Below are 19116 nucleotides of genomic sequence, written 5' to 3'. Positions count from 1 at the left end.
CGCTGTGTGCCCAATTTCTTAATAAAAATCATATGAGCAGTCAGGAGAGAGGTCAATTGCTGAAATTCTTTTCCAGAAAACAACAGATGATTCCTAGTCTTTGTGTTTCAGATTAAAATATTGAAGTAAAAATCTGTTCATTTTTCTCAAGTACAAATAATTTTTAGAAGAAGCTATATTAATGGCTTTGTTCAGCAAGTGTATTGTCAGCAGAAAATTGTAGGACTGTAGTTCTAAAATCAATTATTTGTAACTTTTTATGTAAATAGATAACTCTTATGTTTCTGCACAAAATGAATTTGCTTTTTGACTTTAGTGTGTTTCTGTTGCTGCTTGTTACTCTGTTAATCAGTTAAACAATATATAGAGTAAGAACAATTTGATTTTCACTGTTTTACTTCTCTCAGACTGTTCCCCAAGTCTCTTTATGGAGCATTTGCCTGGTGAATTCCAGGCAAAGTAATAAATCCGTCTTTTTCTTTGAAAGCATGTGGCAGGATAGAAATTTTGAATTAAACCTATTGTTTTCTGATGTCCAATGGCATCATTGGCAAAAAGACAATGTAGGAATAAATAGGTTTCGACCGTTGATTGGTTTTTGATAGTGCTGATGTCGTCTTTCAGAAGTTAAGTTACAGTTCAGGTCTTTCACCAAAAACACGCTGTATGGACAATAAAACGTTCACTGCCAGTACTTTCAGCAGGTATCAGTGCTTTAGTCATCTTGGTTTCTGTCTCATTGTCAGGTAATTTTTACGGTACTCCGAAGCCTCCAGCAGAGCCCAGCCCCTTTCAGCCTGATCCAGTGGATCAAGTTCTTTTTGACAATGATTTTGATACCGAATCACAGAGGAAAAGAACCACATCTGTCAGCAAAATGCAAAGGATGGACAGTTCTCTCCCTGAAGAGGAGGAAGAGGAGGAAAAGGAAGCAGTTAATGGCAGCGGAGGGATAGGTTGGTTGACAAGGGGAGAAATTCCCTGAAGTATTGTATGAATGGATAAGAAGTATATAAATAACGTTCATGCTTGCTTGAACTGCTTCTTTAGTTTTGGTGAAGTTTGAAGACGGTTTTCTATTCAGACTGGTGTTTTCACTCGATTTCGAAATTATCTTTTAAAAAGAAGCAGCTGTTCTCCCAGCCAGATGTGCAATTGCATCATGAAATGCACTGCTCAGTAGAGAACATGTAGAGCTGGGTATTGGCCAGTTACATGAGGAGGAAGGAAAAATTTATCCACTTTTCAAATAACGGAATCCTTTGCAGAGTATAATTCATACCCTGTAAATGTTATTGTTTAATTTTGAGGAGATTACTGAATTTGCCTGCAGGACATTTTAGCGAAACGATTGGTTTAAGGGGCAACACTAGCTCATACTGTAAAATTTTCAGATGATTTTGGTTAAGGGAACTATCGCACAACCTGAAACTGCCTAAAGGGGAGTTTGTGGCGAGAAATAAAGTAGTGTGCGTTGAGACTGGACCAGTGTCCAGTCGGACATTTCAAAAATTGGCAGGACGCCCTTTTCCTTTCACTGTCATGGTTACTCATCTCGAGGGGAAGAACTGGTGGCGGAGAGAAACCGTCACATTGCATTTGCAGATGATCCTGTGTGTGAGTGTTTAAGACAGATGTATATTGACCAGACCTGACCTAATCTTGCAAGCTTCGGGGCTGGCAACACCACGGCACAGAGCGGCCCGGTGGCCGGGCTGGCGGTTGGGTGAAGGTCATGGACATCGTTATGTGATGGAGGATACCGATCATAAGCTCGGGACTGAAGGGTGGAGGCTTGCATTTAAAGTTTTCTGCAGAGATTTTTGGGAGCTTTTTCTTGTTGTGGCTAGCAGGAGGGTGGTGTTGGCAGCTAGGGTCTTCTCTACGTTTCATTCTGGTGCTTTGAGGAATATTAGTAGGATTTTGGGGAGTTTTTGATGGCGTTCCAAATGCTGTTCTCTATGTAGGAACGGCAACAAAGTGTAGTCAACTTGGATTTCTGCCAGCGTTGACTTTTCAGCATAGGCTCAGACACATAATACAAGGTTAATTCTGTTTGGCAGGAGAAGAGCAGAGTTCAGTGTTTTCATGTCAGCTTCTCAAAGTTCACAGCTGAAAAAAAAGTGGAAAAATGCACATCACATACAGGGACGTGTTTGACATCCACTTGTAGCCAGATTAAGAGGGTGGTTCTTTGTGAGAAACAACATAAGCATCTGACAAATAGTAACACTTTCCCTGAACAACTGCAGAAAACAAAGAAAAACATTCAGATTCTCCTGACTGGATGAAACCTGTTCCCAGCTACAACCAGACAAGCAGCTCCATGGACTTCAGGAATTACTTGTCGAGGGATGAAACCCTGGAACCGCTGCCCAAGAACTGGGAGATGGCCTACACGGACACTGGCATGATCTACTTCATTGAGTGAGTAGACCGACACTGCGGAGGGGTTGCTCTGCCCTTCAGAAGAGAGAAGTGCTGATGGGCTGCAGTCTAGGAAGCTGCCTGCTGCTCTTACACTTCTCTTCTTCTGCTCTTACTGCTTCTATTTCTGTATGAAATTTAGTATATTCCTACTGTTTTGTTCCTTTCTGATAGTCATCTATGCTGCATTCTTGGTACAATTGCCATCGCGCAGGAAAGCCTTATGGTTCCACGTGCAAAGTCAGTTTGTTTGTAATATGAGTTTTGTATCTCACAAAATACAAAGCTGGGTGGGTATTGCTAGGTGAGGTATAACATCATATAAACCCTTCACTATGTTAAATTTCTCTGAAATCCGAGAGCTTGTTTATTCTTCGCTGCTTGTGTTCCTTGGAATGCGTGCTTAAAAATACAAACAGCACAGATCAAAGCCCAGGATAGGAAAGCAGCTCATATGTGCATGTGTGAAACAGCCTCGTTTATTAATTTCCAAAGGAAACAAAAACCTTACTGAGAGTTAAGCATAAGAATGAGGGTAAAAATGTTTTTTCCTTTCAGGTAGAAACACCTGATACTCCCACATGAGCTCTTGGGGGCAGGGAAGGGTGTTTGTACCTGTAACATTTCACATCTTTCCTGGAGAGTCTCCAGTGTGCTCATAGCTCTAAGCATCATTGTTACCATTTTTTTTTTTAGCATTTTATGATGTGACTGAGGCATAAATAGGTGTTTGTACCTGTAACATTTCACATCTGTCCTGGAGAGTCTCCAGTGTGCTCGTAGCTCTAAGCATCATTGTTACCTTTTTTTTTTTTAGTGTTTTATGATGTGACTGAGGCACAAATAAAGGTTCCATTGTCTAAAGGCTACAGTTTGCACATGGTAGTAAATATTTAAAAGTTAAAGTAAAGCAAAGTTTCTTTGATCTGAGGGAATTCTCTTCTTCTAATGGGGTGTGTTCTGCTCCACAGTCATAACACCAAGACAACCACATGGCTTGATCCACGGCTCTGTAAGAAAGCCAAAGCTCCTGAAGATTGTGAAGATGGAGGTGAGATGTTCAGAGTTAATTTGTTCACCTGTGGCTGATAAATGTCTGAGTTTATCACAGCTGGATATGATCCATTACTGCTGTGGTAGAAACTTCTTCCTGCTACACGTGACTGGAGCAGGCAGTGTAGTGCTCAGTGTCCCTAGTTTGGTGGCAATAGGAGTTTACATAAGACTGGGACAGTCCATAGTGTATTTTCCCTGGAGTAGTAGAATCTGACTGAATCGTGGGTTTATCTGCGTTCCTGAGAGGAGAATGAGGTATTTTGTTCCAGTATCTTTGCTAGGGAGAAAGCTGCATATATTAGTGACGATCTCACTGGAAGTTGTTGTGCGGGTGGAATATGGCAGGAGGAGAAGGTCCATAAGTGTTAGAATATAGAAGTAATGAAGAAGATACAGCATAATACCTATTGCTAATGATACCTATTGCATGTGACATAATGTAATATTTGAATGCATAAGTAGAGGGAACAATCTGACTCCCTTCAACTCTTCACGCTGTTGCTTCAAGACTTACAGGTCAGGTTCACCATTGGCCTACAGATGATTCCTGCAACCGTTTCCTACATAGTCATGCAATTCAGTCAGCTAGAAAAGAGTACCAAATAGCTCTGTCTTCAGCAAATGCCTGACATGTTACAAAAGCTGAGGCAGACTCAGAATAGCCTATCGTCTTCCTAAATTGTACAGCCTAACAATCATGAGTTCATAATGAAGCCAGCTGGAGCAATGGACGCATACTGCTGCTTATTAAACATATGTGCAGCTCACCACAGGATAAAAAAGCACTTTAAACAGAGAAGTGCAGGATATCCAACTAAACAACATTTAAATGAATAGACCCACTGGGTCTTTTAACAAACCCTGTGGAGTGATGCTGGTATTAATAATTGGTAACGTGCTGTCATATGCTAGGAAAATTCCTGTTACCATCAAACTTAGGGCAGCCTCAAACAAGATTACAAAGCAATTTCATTCCTCAAATGTCTAGCTACCTGACTCTATGCATTATTCTAATATTTAAATTTCCATGGTCAAGATAACTCGAACAGTAAAGCTAGAATAATTGGACCTCTGTGTTAACTGCGTACCACCTTCAGTCAGTAATGATCTGCTGCTGGGCACCATCTTACCAGATTCTGAATTTGCCATAAAAAGGAGCTTTTTGCATGTAACTTTCAGTACCTATACCAAACAGGTAATTTTTTATTTTAGACCCCTGATGTAGGGATGTCCAATGCAGTCCAAGCCCGAGCCACTGTCAGCTAGCTTGCTGCGACTGCAAGAGCAGTCAGGCTGCAGCAGCACAGAACTGCATTTCGTCATCTTGGTAGGCCAGCCCGTCTGTGCTGAATTTGATGTGGCCAGACCTAAACGTGCGCTAGCTAGTTCTGGGGTGTCTCGCTATATTGTAAACATCAGGGTGGAATAGCCTACCACGGTGGGGGCTCTCTTACTCATCACATATGTTATAGTTCTGACTGAAGGTTTCTTCGGTTGACTGAAAACTGAAATGTTGTGAGAATACAGTGAAATATCCGGATGTTATTGAGAGAGTAAATAAAGGTGACATTACTTCTGCCAGGTGGTCTTAAATGGAAAGTACAAGAGGAATTGGAGATTCATGGTTTTACAAGCTTGGGATGTGATACTGCGAGGCATTTATAGCTCTCTTCTGTGGTGTATTTGGGGGCAGAAGCAGTGCGACCATATTCATATTGTGTAGTTTAAAAAGTCAACAACTATGAAATCACATTCATAATTTATAATTAGATTAATTTTAAATAATGTATTTTTCTTCCCCTTTATAGGTTCTTCCTCTCTAAATAGGTTAGTTTGTATCTTGTCTTTAAGTTTATTATATGTTTAAAGTGGTGTGATTTTGTTGAATACAAGTCTTCTCATCTAGTGGAACAAAGAGGGAGAGTTATAGGGCTTCAGATTCCCTGGAACAGGCTGATATCCTTTTATCAGAAGGACCAGCCTCAAACAAATGAGGGGAAGAAAAAAGGACCTGTATTTTCCTCGTATTTTTCATGAGTCTGTAATCTGTCCTCTCGTTCCTTCGTAAGAACTGTGATATTTGCCAATAGTTTTCCACTGTAATGGAGAATTTTGTTCTTTTTGATTGCAGAACTTCCTTATGGGTGGGAAAAAATAGAAGACCCTCAATATGGAACATATTATGTTGAGTAAGTGCTAATTACTAATTTGACATAGTTATAAATTGAGCAGAAAATAATGAAGCTAGTATTTTTATAAAATAATGCAGTATGTATGGGTTGTAATGCAATGTGAGTGTTAAACATATCCAGTAGAAACAGTTCTAGATGCAATGAACACATGGTGCACACTTCTGAGGCACTGGCATATAGGAAGATCCATGGTGTGACCTTACTGACTTACTGGAGTGTATTTCTTTTGGGGTGGGAAAGCAACCAAAGTAATTTATTAATGGGAATGAGCTGATGTCATTTTTCTTAGCTTTACAAAGATAGGATCACTTAATTTAAGAGTAGCACCTGGTAACTATAAAAGAGCAAGAGTAACTTATATCTCATTGCTGTCTCAAAAGAGCCAAGTAAATAACTACTAAATTGCTGCAAGAGCTCTTCTGAATCTCCTTTGGGTCAGAGTACATGAAATCTCTCTTTAACCACGGAGAAGAAAATTAGTAGAGTGGAAAATGTTAGCTTCAGAGAACAAGCTAACATTTTTTGACTCTGCAAAGCCAAGACAAGTATTTAAATTCTGCTCAGACTGGTTTTTTCCACTCTGCTGTACTACTCTAGCATCTCCTAGTAAAAAGGTGATGTCTGAGTTTGTAAACTTCTTAGGTAGATGGAAGCAACACATAACGTCAAGAGAAAAAGCAGATTTTCTCAGTTCTAATCTATTACAAACTTTTGAGAATTTGCAGAATGGAATGAAGGTATGCCCTACCTACTAATTACAGGAAGTAAAATTGTATTGGCTCTTAAAGTAAGTTGCTGAAAGAACAAAAATGCTTTCAGCGTTGATTATGATAGTTTATTGTTCGTTCCTCCAGAGCATTAATCTGAGGTAATAAAAAGTAGTATTTGTAGACGTATCTTTTGTGGTTGTCTTTTCTGTGAAATAGGCAGAATGCTTTCTGCTGAAATCCTGATCTACTTTTTGTATGTCTACAGTCATATTAACCAGAAGACTCAGTTTGAAAACCCAGTATTGGAAGCCAAAAGAAAAAAACAGCTAGGACAGACTGATGTTGGCCCTTCAAAATCAGGTATCACTGAATATTGTGTTCTTTGTCACTAATATCTTCGTCTGCAAGTATGCATCATAAGTAGCCAGTTTTGGAATTCACCAAGGCATTAGCCTTGCTGGCCGTTGTGGTGTTGCCCTCCCAACTCTGTAGGGTTTTTTGGATAGTATTTTTAATGTTAAAATTGAACTGAGACCCTAAGACTGCTTTAAAATCATTTTGATCGTTCTGAAGCTGGTTGTCATAAGCAGCTTTTGAGTATATGGAGGGTTAGAAGTGCCAGCTGGAAGATGCAGGTAAAACCACACCTTGAATTTTTATGCTTTAGATCTATTTTTAAGCTTGGTTTTCAAGGGTTAGAGTGCAAAACTGGGAATTATCGGTGGGAGCTTTAGTTCCAGCTCTCTTGTAATCTGTACTACCGTCTTGAAAAAACTCTTTAACTTTCCCGTTCACTTAACTCAGCTGTGAAATGAGTGTAACAGTATCTTGTTTGCTTTACTCTGTAACAGTGCTGCAGAGGTTAACCAATGTTAACCAAACAAATCATTAACCTTTATGATACCTTAAAAAACAAATAAACAAAAAACTTACTAAAACTAACCTTGTTTTCCTACCTTCATGTCTCTTTGCTCCATAATTCAAAAGGGCCAGAGAAGTCTGTCTTCACTAGAGATCCATCCCAGCTTACAGGAGCACTTATGCGGACATCGCTGAAGAAAAGTGCAATGGGATTTGGCTTTACAATCATTGGAGGGGACAGACCTGATGAGTTTCTCCAGGTGAAGAATGTGTTAAAAGATGGACCTGCTGCACAAGATGGGAGAATTGCACCAGGTAAAGTATTATTTCTCTAAACTTCCATTTCCTGTGGTGGTTTTTGAGAATGCAGCTTCTGAGGCACAGGAGGTTGGATGACTCCATCCACTGACTCTGAATATGAACACCTCACTAAATGAAATAGTTTTCAGATTTGTGAAAGATCTGTGCAGAGCAGTGGCTCAAAAGGAAAAGAAGCAATGTTCTAGATACAAATCTACTTTGAGGACACTTCTGAAGATTTCAGTAGTTCTGCTTTAGCCAAGACTTCTGGCTTCATGGTTGTTTACAGAATGTTTTTTTGTTTCCTCTCTATACATAAAGTAAAAATAGTGTGTTTGAATCCTGGTCTGTGTTTTGCCTTGTTGCTGCCAAAAAACATAACACCAAATACTAAAATTGCAAAAAACTTGCAGCAGGTATGAGCAAGCAAAGCTATATGAACTGTGCAAGTGAGGAAACGAGGGATGAGAGCACCTGCAATCCATGAAGAATTGCACACTTTTTCATTGTTATTATACATTTAAGTGACCTATAAGCTTACTGTAACATACGGTTGACATACTAGAAAAGGCAAAATGCTTCTTTACATATCACATAAACTCTCTTCAGAGAAGAGTAAGAAGAGTTCATGCTTTCGAGGATTTTATACTATTTACTTAGGAAATGAAACAATTTCCTGTTTTGTTGCTCACCTATTGTTTGAACTTGTTTGTATGCGGTTCATTTTCCTCCTCTGTAAAAATGAAGATGATCCTGCAGCATTGTGTTGTGGTGCACACACACGTTTGAATGAAAAGATGTATGTCTATTCCTGTTGTAGTTCATGTAATAGGGGAGTTACTGTTTTACTGATGCCCAGGCATTTAAGTGATAAGACAGTTTGCTTGCTGGGAACATTGTATTGTACATGCAAAGTTTCATGATCAAAATGATGCAAATTATGAAACAAGGTTTCAGGATCTGAAGCCTACTTCCACTTCATTTTGAAAATACATGCTTAGCCATGTGTGGCAGCAGTGTAAGAGTACGAAACGTGTGTGGGCGCAATCCTAGCTTAAGTTCAGCCGGTCCTAAAATAAACATAGGACCCCCCCCCCAAAAATCCGATTTATTCTGGATTGAGTTTAGGATGCTGTACAATATGCATTAAAGTAGAAGGCATCTGCTTGCAGTAGTGTGCGTTCACTGCTTCATCTCCTGTGGCTGTACAGTATCATTTTTTAAATCTGCCGCAGATTAACCTTTATATATTTAGCACACTGTGTTCTGAGATGAAATAGAGTAAATGCAAAGAGGAAATCCTTTATGCTTTTTGGCAACAGATAGCCAAGAGATGATAGCTCAGCCAGCATTTGTTATTAGTTTTGAAGACTGCACAGGGGTTTCCTCCAGTTAGGCTTTTGTTCTGAGCCTCAGAACACAGGACAGGTGTGGGTGGTTTCGTTTCTGTTTTTGATGCTGTTGAATTTTCTTTTGTAACAGGTGATGTCATTGTAGACATAAATGGAAGTTGTGTCCTTGGCCATACCCATGCAGATGTTGTCCAGATGTTTCAGCTAGTTCCTGTCAATCAGTATGTGAACATGACTTTGTGTCGTGGTTATCCTCTTCCTGACGACAATGAAGACCCTGTGGTAGATAGAGTGACAGCTACGCCTATTATCAACGGACCGCCTGTGACCAAAGGAGATGTTTGTGTGACCAGCCAAGATTTAATGGCAGGAACAGTTGTGTTGGACCAGAATGGAAAAATGGGCCCTATGTTGGTCAATGGTCGTCTGAATGGCCCTTCCATGGATACAACTGAGCAGAGGATCTCTCTTGCATCTTCAGGAGGCTCTCAGCCAGAGCTGGTCACCATTCCTCTAGTCAAAGGTCCTAAAGGCTTTGGGTTTGCCATTGCAGACAGTCCTACAGGACAGAAGGTGAAAATGATTTTAGACAGCCAGTGGTGCCAAGGCCTTCAGAAAGGGGACGTAATCAAGGAGATTTGCCATCAGAACGTACAGAGCTTGACACATCTGCAGGTGGTGGAGGTACTGAAGCAGTTTCCAGCAGGAGCAGAGGTGCCGCTGCTTATCTTAAGAGGAGGTACATATGTAAATTTAAGGTTGTCATATATGGTTATACGCTTTTTAAAAGTCCCTTTTTAGTATGATATCTAAATTGTGTCCAGTGTTGACAGTTAAGTAGCAGCTTATTATGTCTCTGAGCCGTTATGTTCTAAGTTTAATTTATACCCCAGAGTATTTGGGGTAAGAGCATGTTGCTAGGGTTTTTTTTCCAAAATTTTATTATGATATATTTATACACTGTCGCTTCCAAGTGTCTGGAGAGTGCTAAAGCAAAAATGCAGTCTCTAGCATAACGCGAAGTGTATGATGGATAGAGTTTTCTGAGGCTTCCAAATGTATTCCAGTAACTGTAGCTGTAATGGACAGGTGATTACAGGAGACAGGAAGGAGCATCAGCAGTGAGGTGGAGCTGATCACTGGAAATACCAGAAAAATTCTCATTTTCGCATTTGCATATTTATACCTCTGCATTGACTGTAAGTCACAGACCAGAATGTGTCTTCTCCCCAAAAGCTGACTAGTAGATAGTGTGCGTTTGCCAGAAAGAGCTGAACGAGTTATGAAGCAACATGTGGCTGCTTAATGTCCCTTTAAGCTTTTATTGTAGCCCTGAGAGTGTCACTTCAAAGGTCATCAACATTTGCAAAGATCCCCAGGACTTTTTCTGTATAAATGCCACTATTCCTTAATTAGCTAAGGAAATAATTAGATTTCTTTGGTAGCAAGGGAAATTCTGCTAGACAAATTCACAAAGTCTGCATGTCCAATGAACTGATGTGTGACTTGGTTGACCAGTGTCTAGCAAAAAGAGAAATAGATGTTTTTCATTGTTGTACAGCTGGAAATTCTAATTTGAGACTTCTCTGAAGTGATGTTTTTGGTCAACTGAACATTCACATTGCCATTTAAAAGAAGAGTGAATAAGCAGTTACTATTTTCAACCCAGGAGGACCTGATTATATTGCCTTAATGCTGTTTAAACTTTTGGTGACCTAGTATTGAAATTGCTTTCTACATTGTATTTTCTTCAGGTCCACCCTCACCTACTAAAACTGCCAAAGGGGTGAGTATTAGTAATGTATTTGAATTTGTTTCTGATGGAGAATGTTCAGGGGTTTTTGGTTGCAAAAGAGACTCATAAATATGGTCTACTTAACACAAAAGATTCCTTTGAGTTTTTTCAGTTGTTTAATGGAGGTGATGGATGTCTCTCTTCTTACTACTCAAGAATCAAAAATGCATCAAAGATCTTGTATGACGATGGGTGTAGTATTGTTGATTTGTCATGATTTTAAATACGACATTGCCGCTTAAGTTCTATCATTATTTCCTTTTTTTGCACTATACTTGAAATTGCTATCTGTGTGCACACTTTGACCTGCTTTTGTAATCTCATCTCCTCTGGGTTTTAGTCCCTGTGATAATCTGCAAGATCATTTAGCAAAACCACGTCTACTTAGCTGGCACAAATTCATTGTCTTAAGTAACTGCTGTCAGAATACCCATTAAAAAGGAAACAAAATACAGTATCTATTTTTTTTTCATTGCTAATTACCTGTATTAAAGTGAAATGGGATTTTTAAAGGAAGTTTATGATACTTTGATATTTCTCAATCCTCGCATAGAATTAATGGACTGGTTAGCACTCCCTTCTTAAAATGTTTGCTTATCTTTGAATCCATTTTTCCAGGAAGTCTCTATGTAGCGGTACATTTCTAATTTGATACTCATTCTTGGAAGTTCTATCTGTTGGGGTATCTTTAATATATATTAGGTCAGTAAAGAATCCTTGGGCTTAATAAAATACCCTCTGATTGGATAATGCTGATAGTAATGTGTGTTTTTGTCATGAGCACTTCTTTTATGAATTAGGCTAGTTGGTGAACAGAGCTGTTTCTTTAAAAATGTTTCTTGTACAGAAAAAATTATTTCATTTTAGGAAAACCTTATTACCAGGATGTAGATGCAGCTTCTTTTTCTATCTTTGTCCTGCAGTTTGAGTATTGAAGTCGTATCCCAGCAGTGGGATAATGTGAGCACACAAGTTCAGTGCACTTGAAACAGACTGCACTCAGTAAGATTTGCAGATTCAGTTCCTTGCAATGGTACAGCTGCCTGCACTAAATAAATCAGTGCATAAATCTGTGCAGTTTGAGGACGCAAACCTTGTCAGCGTGGCTCCCATGTCAGTGCACTCTGTGCAGGCATGCTAAAAATACTACAGACTCAGGGACTGGCGTTCTAGCACACGTGCAGTAGCAACTTCCCACGGAGCACTCGATGTTCAGTGGCATTAAGCAGCATGGCAAAATAATTCAGTTAAGAAGGGCAAGTTCGTGTGTTTATAAGCATGCAAGAAGTGTCAAACTGCTAAATCGCTTGGGGGGGTTTCTTCCACTCTTCGTAAAAGGGCATATCTAAGCCTATTCTGCTTGTGCTTTCGTTTAACATGCACAGACGCACGCAGACTACCATGTTCCAGTTTTCCAGATTGGGTTTCAGCCCAGAATAAGTATTCAGAGTTACTTTAGTGCATAATCAATTGGAAATTAAGGTGGGAGACCACAAGGATGCTTGGTGTCCTTTCTTCATGAAATACTAATAGGAGTGTTGCAGCTATCAGATCATAAGAGAAAAATGCAAATACTGAATTACTGATGCCTCACACTACTCCAGTGTATTCCTCCTGTTCAGTATTTATAATGCCGTTGGGACACCTGCAGCAAACAACCTGATGTTGGGCACACCTCAAGTGCTCTTGTTTGGACGTGGGTGGGAGGCAGTGCCCGCGGAGCAGCTCGCGCCCATGGCGGTGAACCGCGGTCCGGAGCCAGGCAGGCGCCTGGCGAGGAATCGGTCTCTTCTCTGAACGTGACCGGTCCTGTACGCCCTGCTTCACCCTGGGTGTCAGTAACCGCCAGGAGCTGGCTAGCTTTACTCATCTCTGAGCATCAAGACACTTCAAACCCCCTTTCTAAGCCCAGTCTTCAGTAGAAATCTGTGGCCTGTGAGGAAGACTTCAGTAGTCCGGTCAGACACATACATTGGAAAAGCTACGTTGAGTTGTAATATTATTCCCCTATTCCCTTGTTTTGCCCTGCATTTCCCCTCTGCACGATGTTTATTGTCTTTGTGTGTACACATACACAAATTCAGTTATGCTTTTGATTTAATACAGATTTTGTGGGGTGGGGTCTGTTTCAGAAGGACAAGCAGGACAGTTCAGGTAGTTTGGAAGCTGTTGGCGATCCCATCCCGCAGCCGATGCCGTTTCCACCAACTGCTGTACGACCAGGCTCTCCCAAACTAGACCCTTCGGAAGTCTACCTGAAGTCTAAGACTATATATGAGGACAAACGTGAGTATATCAGCTTCAACTTGGAAATATTCAATTATGAAGGAATTTTTTGTGTCATATGTGTGGTAAAACTGCTGTGACTTTTGTATTGAGTTTGTTAACTTCCTGTAGATAAAACATTTCAAGAAATGCATAATTCATACAGAAATTAGAAAACTCTGGAATTCCTTTTTAAATAAAAGATACAATATGCTTCAACCATATTTACGATAAAGCAGTTAATCATAGAAACAGTCTCAAGGATGATCTAGTTCTGAAGTAGACCTGACCATTTCGGAGTTTATAGAAGGTAGCTCTGAGTTGTATTACAGACCAGATTTTATCCTGGCCCCACCGTATGAAGGCAGCTGTGATTTCTCCTTTGGTATTCATCAATCTATCCTTTCCTTTTTCAGCCTTCTCTTTAAAATTTATTTTTCCATTTTGGAAAGAGAACGTCACTGAAGATTTGACTGTTTGAATTATTTACTGTATTTCTGGTTACTGTGTTCTGTCGATAAGAAGAGTCAAAATGCACCACAAAAGCATAATCTTTCAATAATCAAAGATGGCTCCTTACGTGTTTTGAAATGTTGCTTTGTCTTAGCTCCAAACACAAGAGATTTGGATGTTTTCCTGCGAAAGCAAGAGTCAGGCTTTGGTTTCCGGGTGCTTGGAGGGGATGGACCAGATCAGCCTGTAAGTGAAAGTTTACAGTTGCCTACGTGTTATCTTACAGTATTACTGTTAGAATGAGTCCTACTCTGTCATCCTCGTTTCCCTCTCATTTAAACAGTTCAGCGATGGCAAAATTGATCAATTCAGTAACTACCTTTTAAAGATCAAGAATTGATTCAGATTACCTTTCTTTTTTTCCTCTTTATGGCTGACTTTAATCTGCAAGGCTCCTGTGCCCTTTCCACTATCTAGAGTCTTTGGCAGCAGTTTGTCAGGCTGATAATACTGATGGTGTTTCTGTAGTTGTTGTTGTGTCTCGGGGGCACTCAAAAGGGCAGCGCTAGTGCTCAGCCTTTGCCCATATCCACCTGATCCCGCCGGTGGTCTTGGCACAAAATGTGCCCTGGTAACGCTCAGTGAGCCGTGCACGTTGGTGCATCCTGGGGAGCAGATGAGTGGAAGGAAGCTGCTGCTTACCCTGCAAGAACTCCGTCAGGCCATTCTTTTGAATGCAGTCCAGTGAAACGAGGCAAGATTTGGGATTGTGTCGCACCCCTATTCCACCACCTCTCCCGCCAAATTTTCAAAAATGCATTTTGTTCTGTCAGTCAGTGTGGTTTCTGGTGGATTCGTCAAGGAGACAAGCACAGCCTTTCCAGTGCACTCTTTCAGGCTTTTATTTGCCTTGTGTTTTTCCTTCTCATCTCAGAAAATACAAAATGTGCTGCTTCAGGATTTTCGTGAAAGCCTTGAAGCAGAACCTGTTAAGACTGGCTTCCTCTGCAAATGCATGTTGGTGGTGTTTTGCATTGTAACTGGCATCAAAATGTAGCTCTGATGTTTGCACAGGAGAAAGAATACTAGTTAGAGCCTGGTTTGCTTTAACCTGGTCAGTGACTAGAGTTCAGTTATGATTTTAAGTTGTCAGTGTAGTTGTGTTTCCTGACCTCAGCCTGCAGACCTGTCGCAGTTGGACTTGGATGACTCTCTGCTTGAGAGGTAATTGCCAAGGAATGGCGGAGTTGGAGGCAGAGGGGCAAGTGCCAGTGCGGAAACCCCTGGGTAGTCTGTTCCTCTGACAGCAAGCTTTAGGAGACTCCCCTCTATTTCCAAAAAGGCAAAAATTTTTCTCTGGGAAGAAGTGATAAGACTTGTATCATATGTCAGGGGCTGTTCCTTCAGCTGCCAAGTTAAGAGGAAGAGCTTTTGGAGTAGATACTCATAGGTTGCTTTTTGATGACAGTTAAGGAATACATTTTTTCCCATTCACAGCTGTGATCCAGTGCTAGCCCTTTTTTTTCTCCCCATAGCATGCATTTAAAGAAAAGGAAGAGCAAAACAAAACATTCCTACTTGTGTTGCACTTCATAGCATTTGTGGTGTTTTGCTTCCATAACAGCCATAGCTGTTGGTAAGTGTCAAGCTAATGTCATAATGCTGTGTGCAGATGACCTGCCCCCCATTGCTTAACCTCCAGCAACTACTGGACATAATTATTCTTAATCTTTTGTTTAACCTGAATGTGATTCTAGCATATGAAGTAGTGTGTGGTGTTCTTATCTGTGTTATATTTAGTAGCATTTTATGAGGTGGGGGTAGGCAAAGTTGATAAGGGGAGTGCAGCTGTTAGAATTCATTATCTAATCACCAAAAGCTGTGCACTGAAAAATCTTCAACCATGGAACTGTCTACTTTTCAGCAGTAAATTTGTGTTCTTTCAAAAGCTTGTACTTCTTCCCCAGTCACTCTGGCCTAGTTTTGGTAAAAAAAAAAGTTGAATAAATGGCAGAGGCTTTCGTTTCAATAATGTCTGAGAAATCATATATATGTAATAAGTACACAGTGTATATTTATGTCAAAAGTTGGGCTTTTTAACAAACTGAGAAATATACTCAGAGATAGTGATGCTTCCAGAATTCATGGAAATAAGAACTAAAAATCCCCCCCCAAATTTTGTGTATTTACTGAATGCTTTGAGCCCCCAAATTGTATCCACTGAGTCAGCTTGTGCAAAGCACACTCGCTGGCTGTGTTTCTGCTAGAATTGGACAGTCAGATAATCTTTAAAAATATCTTCCCAAAAGCCCTCATCTGTCTGGATTCACCTGGATTCCAACCATTACATGTTCTGATGAGTTCATGTTCTGCCATTCAAACCCCCTGACTCTGCTCTGCTGACAGATTTATATTGGAGCCATAATCCCATTGGGAGCAGCAGAAAAAGACGGCAGGCTTCGAGCTGCGGATGAGCTGATGTGTATTGATGGAGTCCCTGTTAAAGGGAAGTCGCACAAACAAGTTTTGGACTTAATGACCAGTGCTGCACGGAATGGTCAGGTGCTGCTCACAGTCCGGAGAAAGATCTTCTTTGGTGGTATGTGTCTGTCTGTCCGGAGAGGGTACTGCAGGACACAGATCTGGCTAAAGGAGCACCTAATTTTTTGTAATCAAATCGACTAAAGCTGCTCTGAAACTTACCAATTATTGCAATACAGCTGAGCAGCCTGAGATTCAGGAGGGTCAGCTATAATTCTGAGTAAGTGGAGAAAAGCAGAATTTAGTAAGCTGATACCTTGGTGCTTGCTAGCTTGCACTGCTTGCACAGGTAAGGCTCTGAAAATTATGATGTCAGTGGTGTTTTCTTCAACCATTTTTACAGGTATTAGTTAGAACAGCCACTAATGCTATGCAAATTGAGTAATAACACAATCTCTTTGCTGTACAACATGCTGTATTCTCAAGGCTTTTAGCATCTTATGTGTAGCAAAAATAAGTGCATTCAAATCAGAGATGATTCAGGGCAGCATCTTGTGGTTCTGCAGTTTTAGATCAGTGTCCAGATCAGCAGTGTACAGAAGATTATTGTCCTTGACTGGATGATGCTGATGATGTGAATGACAGAGCTGGGATGGGGTTCAGGAGAACTGATAGTGGTCCCCTGTTCCGATTAGCAACCAGTTTTACTTTTCCATGGCATTATTCAACCATTAATTCTGAGTATATACAAGTAAAAGGAAAAAGTATTTTTAAGATCAATTTCAATTTCTTTAAGATGCCTTCTGATGATAGATAGACTACTTCAGGACCAAAATTTTGTAGGTTTCCTAAAAGAAAGCCTGGCTTCAGTCTTCAAACTGCCTTTTAAAAAACGCTTCCGTTGTTCCAAGTAAACAGTTGTTCCTACTTAAGATAGTAATAGCTGTAGTTTGTAGCTGGATCTCTGCCGTAGACGTTGTACTTGTAGCATGCAGAAAAGCCACCATGGTTTTTTTACTATAAAAAGGCATCAGATCACTGACAAAGTCTGTGTACACACTGCCAAGTCCATTCAGCTGTGTGCAACCAGTGTGTAGCAGGCTTTCCTTGCATAACTGCACACCTGTGTAGGACTCTGGGCCTTTGAATGCTTTATCCTGCATCTGATTTCTGCTTGATCCAAATTGTATTGTTAATAGACTCACCCCTTACTTTCCCAGGCAGACAGTGTTTCCTCATGCTGGCACTGATACTGAGATGTACAGTTTTGCTGTAGTTGCTTGGTAAAACAGCAGTATTGTTTTTTCCTTATTTGTTGTTTGTCTGTTACCTGCAAGGGGAAAAGCAACCGGAGGAGGAGGAGTCGCAGCCTGTCTTGACGCAAAACGGCTCTCCCCGACTGAATCGGGTAGAGTTTGCAAACCAGCAGTCCCCAGAGGTCTATGATGTCCGTCTGCAGCGGAAGGAGAACGAAGGATTTGGCTTCGTCATCCTCACCTCAAAGAACAAACCTCCTCCTGGTGGTAAGTGCCGTGTTCTGGCGGCGTTGCCACTGCCCAGCCTCACTGCATGGTGCTCGTACCAAAGGTGCTGCTGGCATTAGCAGGCATGCGCAGGGCTGGGGCTTCTTCAGGGATTTCTCTTTGACGTGCTGGTGTTACCGACACAGCACTCTGCGTAGATACAGTGGTCTTTCACTCACACTATTTCACAGCCCAACCCAAGACAGCTTGGTCTGTCTTGCTTCATGTTTATGCTCTTTTTCACCCAAATGTGACATAAGCGGGGAGCAGGGAGAAAGTGTATCACATACAACCAGCCCGTACACAGGAGTGTGCACTTGACACAGGGCAGTCTTCAGGACGTGGATAGTTGTCAGGCTGTGGGTGGTGATGTAGATTCTCACGCTGCGTTAATTCATAGGTGTTTTAATGGAAGTATAGTTTCACCTTGGCTTCATATTACCTAGTCAGGTAGAATTTCTTAGATTGGGGATCTGAGAAAGTAGAGACTGCAGTACTTGGAAGAAAGCAACGAAGTTGTTGCTGTCAGGCAGATAGTGTGTTTGTCTAGAAAGATCATCAAAATGAAAAAGTAGCATGCTCTGGTATTACAGTTCTGATATATGGATGTGGCTTCAGGCATAGTTGTAAAGATAAACAGCAAAATAACCAAGGTTAAAAGCAAAAATAAAAAGAAATATTGTGAGCAGAAGTGAATGAGAGAAGCTGCTTGCAGGAAGCCTTGGAGTCCAACTCAAGTAATGGAAAGATCTGTGACCCCCTGTACGGGAGCAGGTCTGCTCAGTGTAATCAAGTGCATTTGTATTCTTCGTGCTGATGGCTGCTACTTCCCTAGCAGTGCCAGGTAGAGGCTATTGAATATTTTTTGCATGAGGTGGCGAGCAGGATCATCTTTCTGAGATTCGTTCCCTTTGGCCATCAAGTTTGGGTTATCTGTGTCAGCCCTCAAAATACAAGCCAGTTCAGCGTGTTCACCCACAAACGAACTCAATTGGCTGACATTAAGGTACAGATAACTCCTGAAATCCTTACTCGGGTTCCTTAGTGTAAATCAGCCTTTTGAAACTTCCTCAGCTGGTTCCAGACAGACATAATGATGGCTTGAAAGTGTGTCTGTCTTACTGAGCCTCAGACACTTTCTTCTGGTTTTCCACTTTATTTTACTGCACAATAATAAAACAGCAGGAGCACAGAAAAAAACTGTTTCTAAATAACATTGTGCTGAATTCGTATTCAGATATATATTTAGAGTGTGATGCAGTCTTGGCTCAGACGATACCTTTTCAAGAATGTTAAAGCCAGCCACGCTGGAAGCGCCTGGCGCGGTGGGACGGCTCAGCTGCAGTGGTCCACGCGTGGAGCTGCCCACTGCTGTCGGGTTCCCGTGGCAACGGCAGGGTGAGCTGTCACCCTCCAGTGCATGATGCTGCGCAGATGATTGTGTCCCACGTCAGAGTGGCCGTGTGTTGACAGTGTGCTGTCTGGTCAGTCAGATATTAAGAAAAAATATTATAAACAGAATTATTCTATAATACATTGGTATTCTGTGATAACTTTACTACAGACAACATTTTCGTCTGAGGACCTGCTGCAAATCCCTGGTTATTTGATACTAGAACTGAAAGTAGAAGACAACAGAAACCAATTCCAGTGCTGGAAACATAAGCCATGTGGTCCAGGCTGTTTCTAACATGCAGGAAA

General features: G+C 40.9%; 1 protein-coding gene across 1 annotated transcript in view; it reads left to right on the top strand.

Annotated features, from left to right (window-relative positions):
• Positions 1-19116, top strand: part of MAGI3 (membrane associated guanylate kinase, WW and PDZ domain containing 3) — a 35007-nt gene that overhangs the window by 4734 nt on the left and 11157 nt on the right. Inside the window, exons 4-16 of the mRNA XM_009331970.1 lie at positions 747-956; positions 2253-2427; positions 3399-3478; positions 5615-5672; positions 6651-6745; positions 7373-7561; positions 9029-9637; positions 10653-10684; positions 12826-12979; positions 13566-13657; positions 15818-16010; positions 17230-17415; positions 18714-18740. Of these exons, the coding sequence (XP_009330245.1) occupies positions 747-956; positions 2253-2427; positions 3399-3478; positions 5615-5672; positions 6651-6745; positions 7373-7561; positions 9029-9637; positions 10653-10684; positions 12826-12979; positions 13566-13657; positions 15818-16010; positions 17230-17415; positions 18714-18740 (2100 nt within the window). The remainder of the gene's footprint in view (positions 1-746; positions 957-2252; positions 2428-3398; positions 3479-5614; positions 5673-6650; positions 6746-7372; positions 7562-9028; positions 9638-10652; positions 10685-12825; positions 12980-13565; positions 13658-15817; positions 16011-17229; positions 17416-18713; positions 18741-19116) is intronic.

Source organism: Pygoscelis adeliae, unplaced genomic scaffold (genome assembly GCF_000699105.1).
Source record: "Pygoscelis adeliae isolate BGI_AS28 unplaced genomic scaffold, ASM69910v1 Scaffold189, whole genome shotgun sequence".
NCBI classification, from domain to species: Eukaryota; Metazoa; Chordata; class Aves; order Sphenisciformes; family Spheniscidae; genus Pygoscelis; species Pygoscelis adeliae.
Note: the sequence above shows the minus strand (reverse complement) of the source record. Positions and strands in the feature narration are given on the sequence as shown.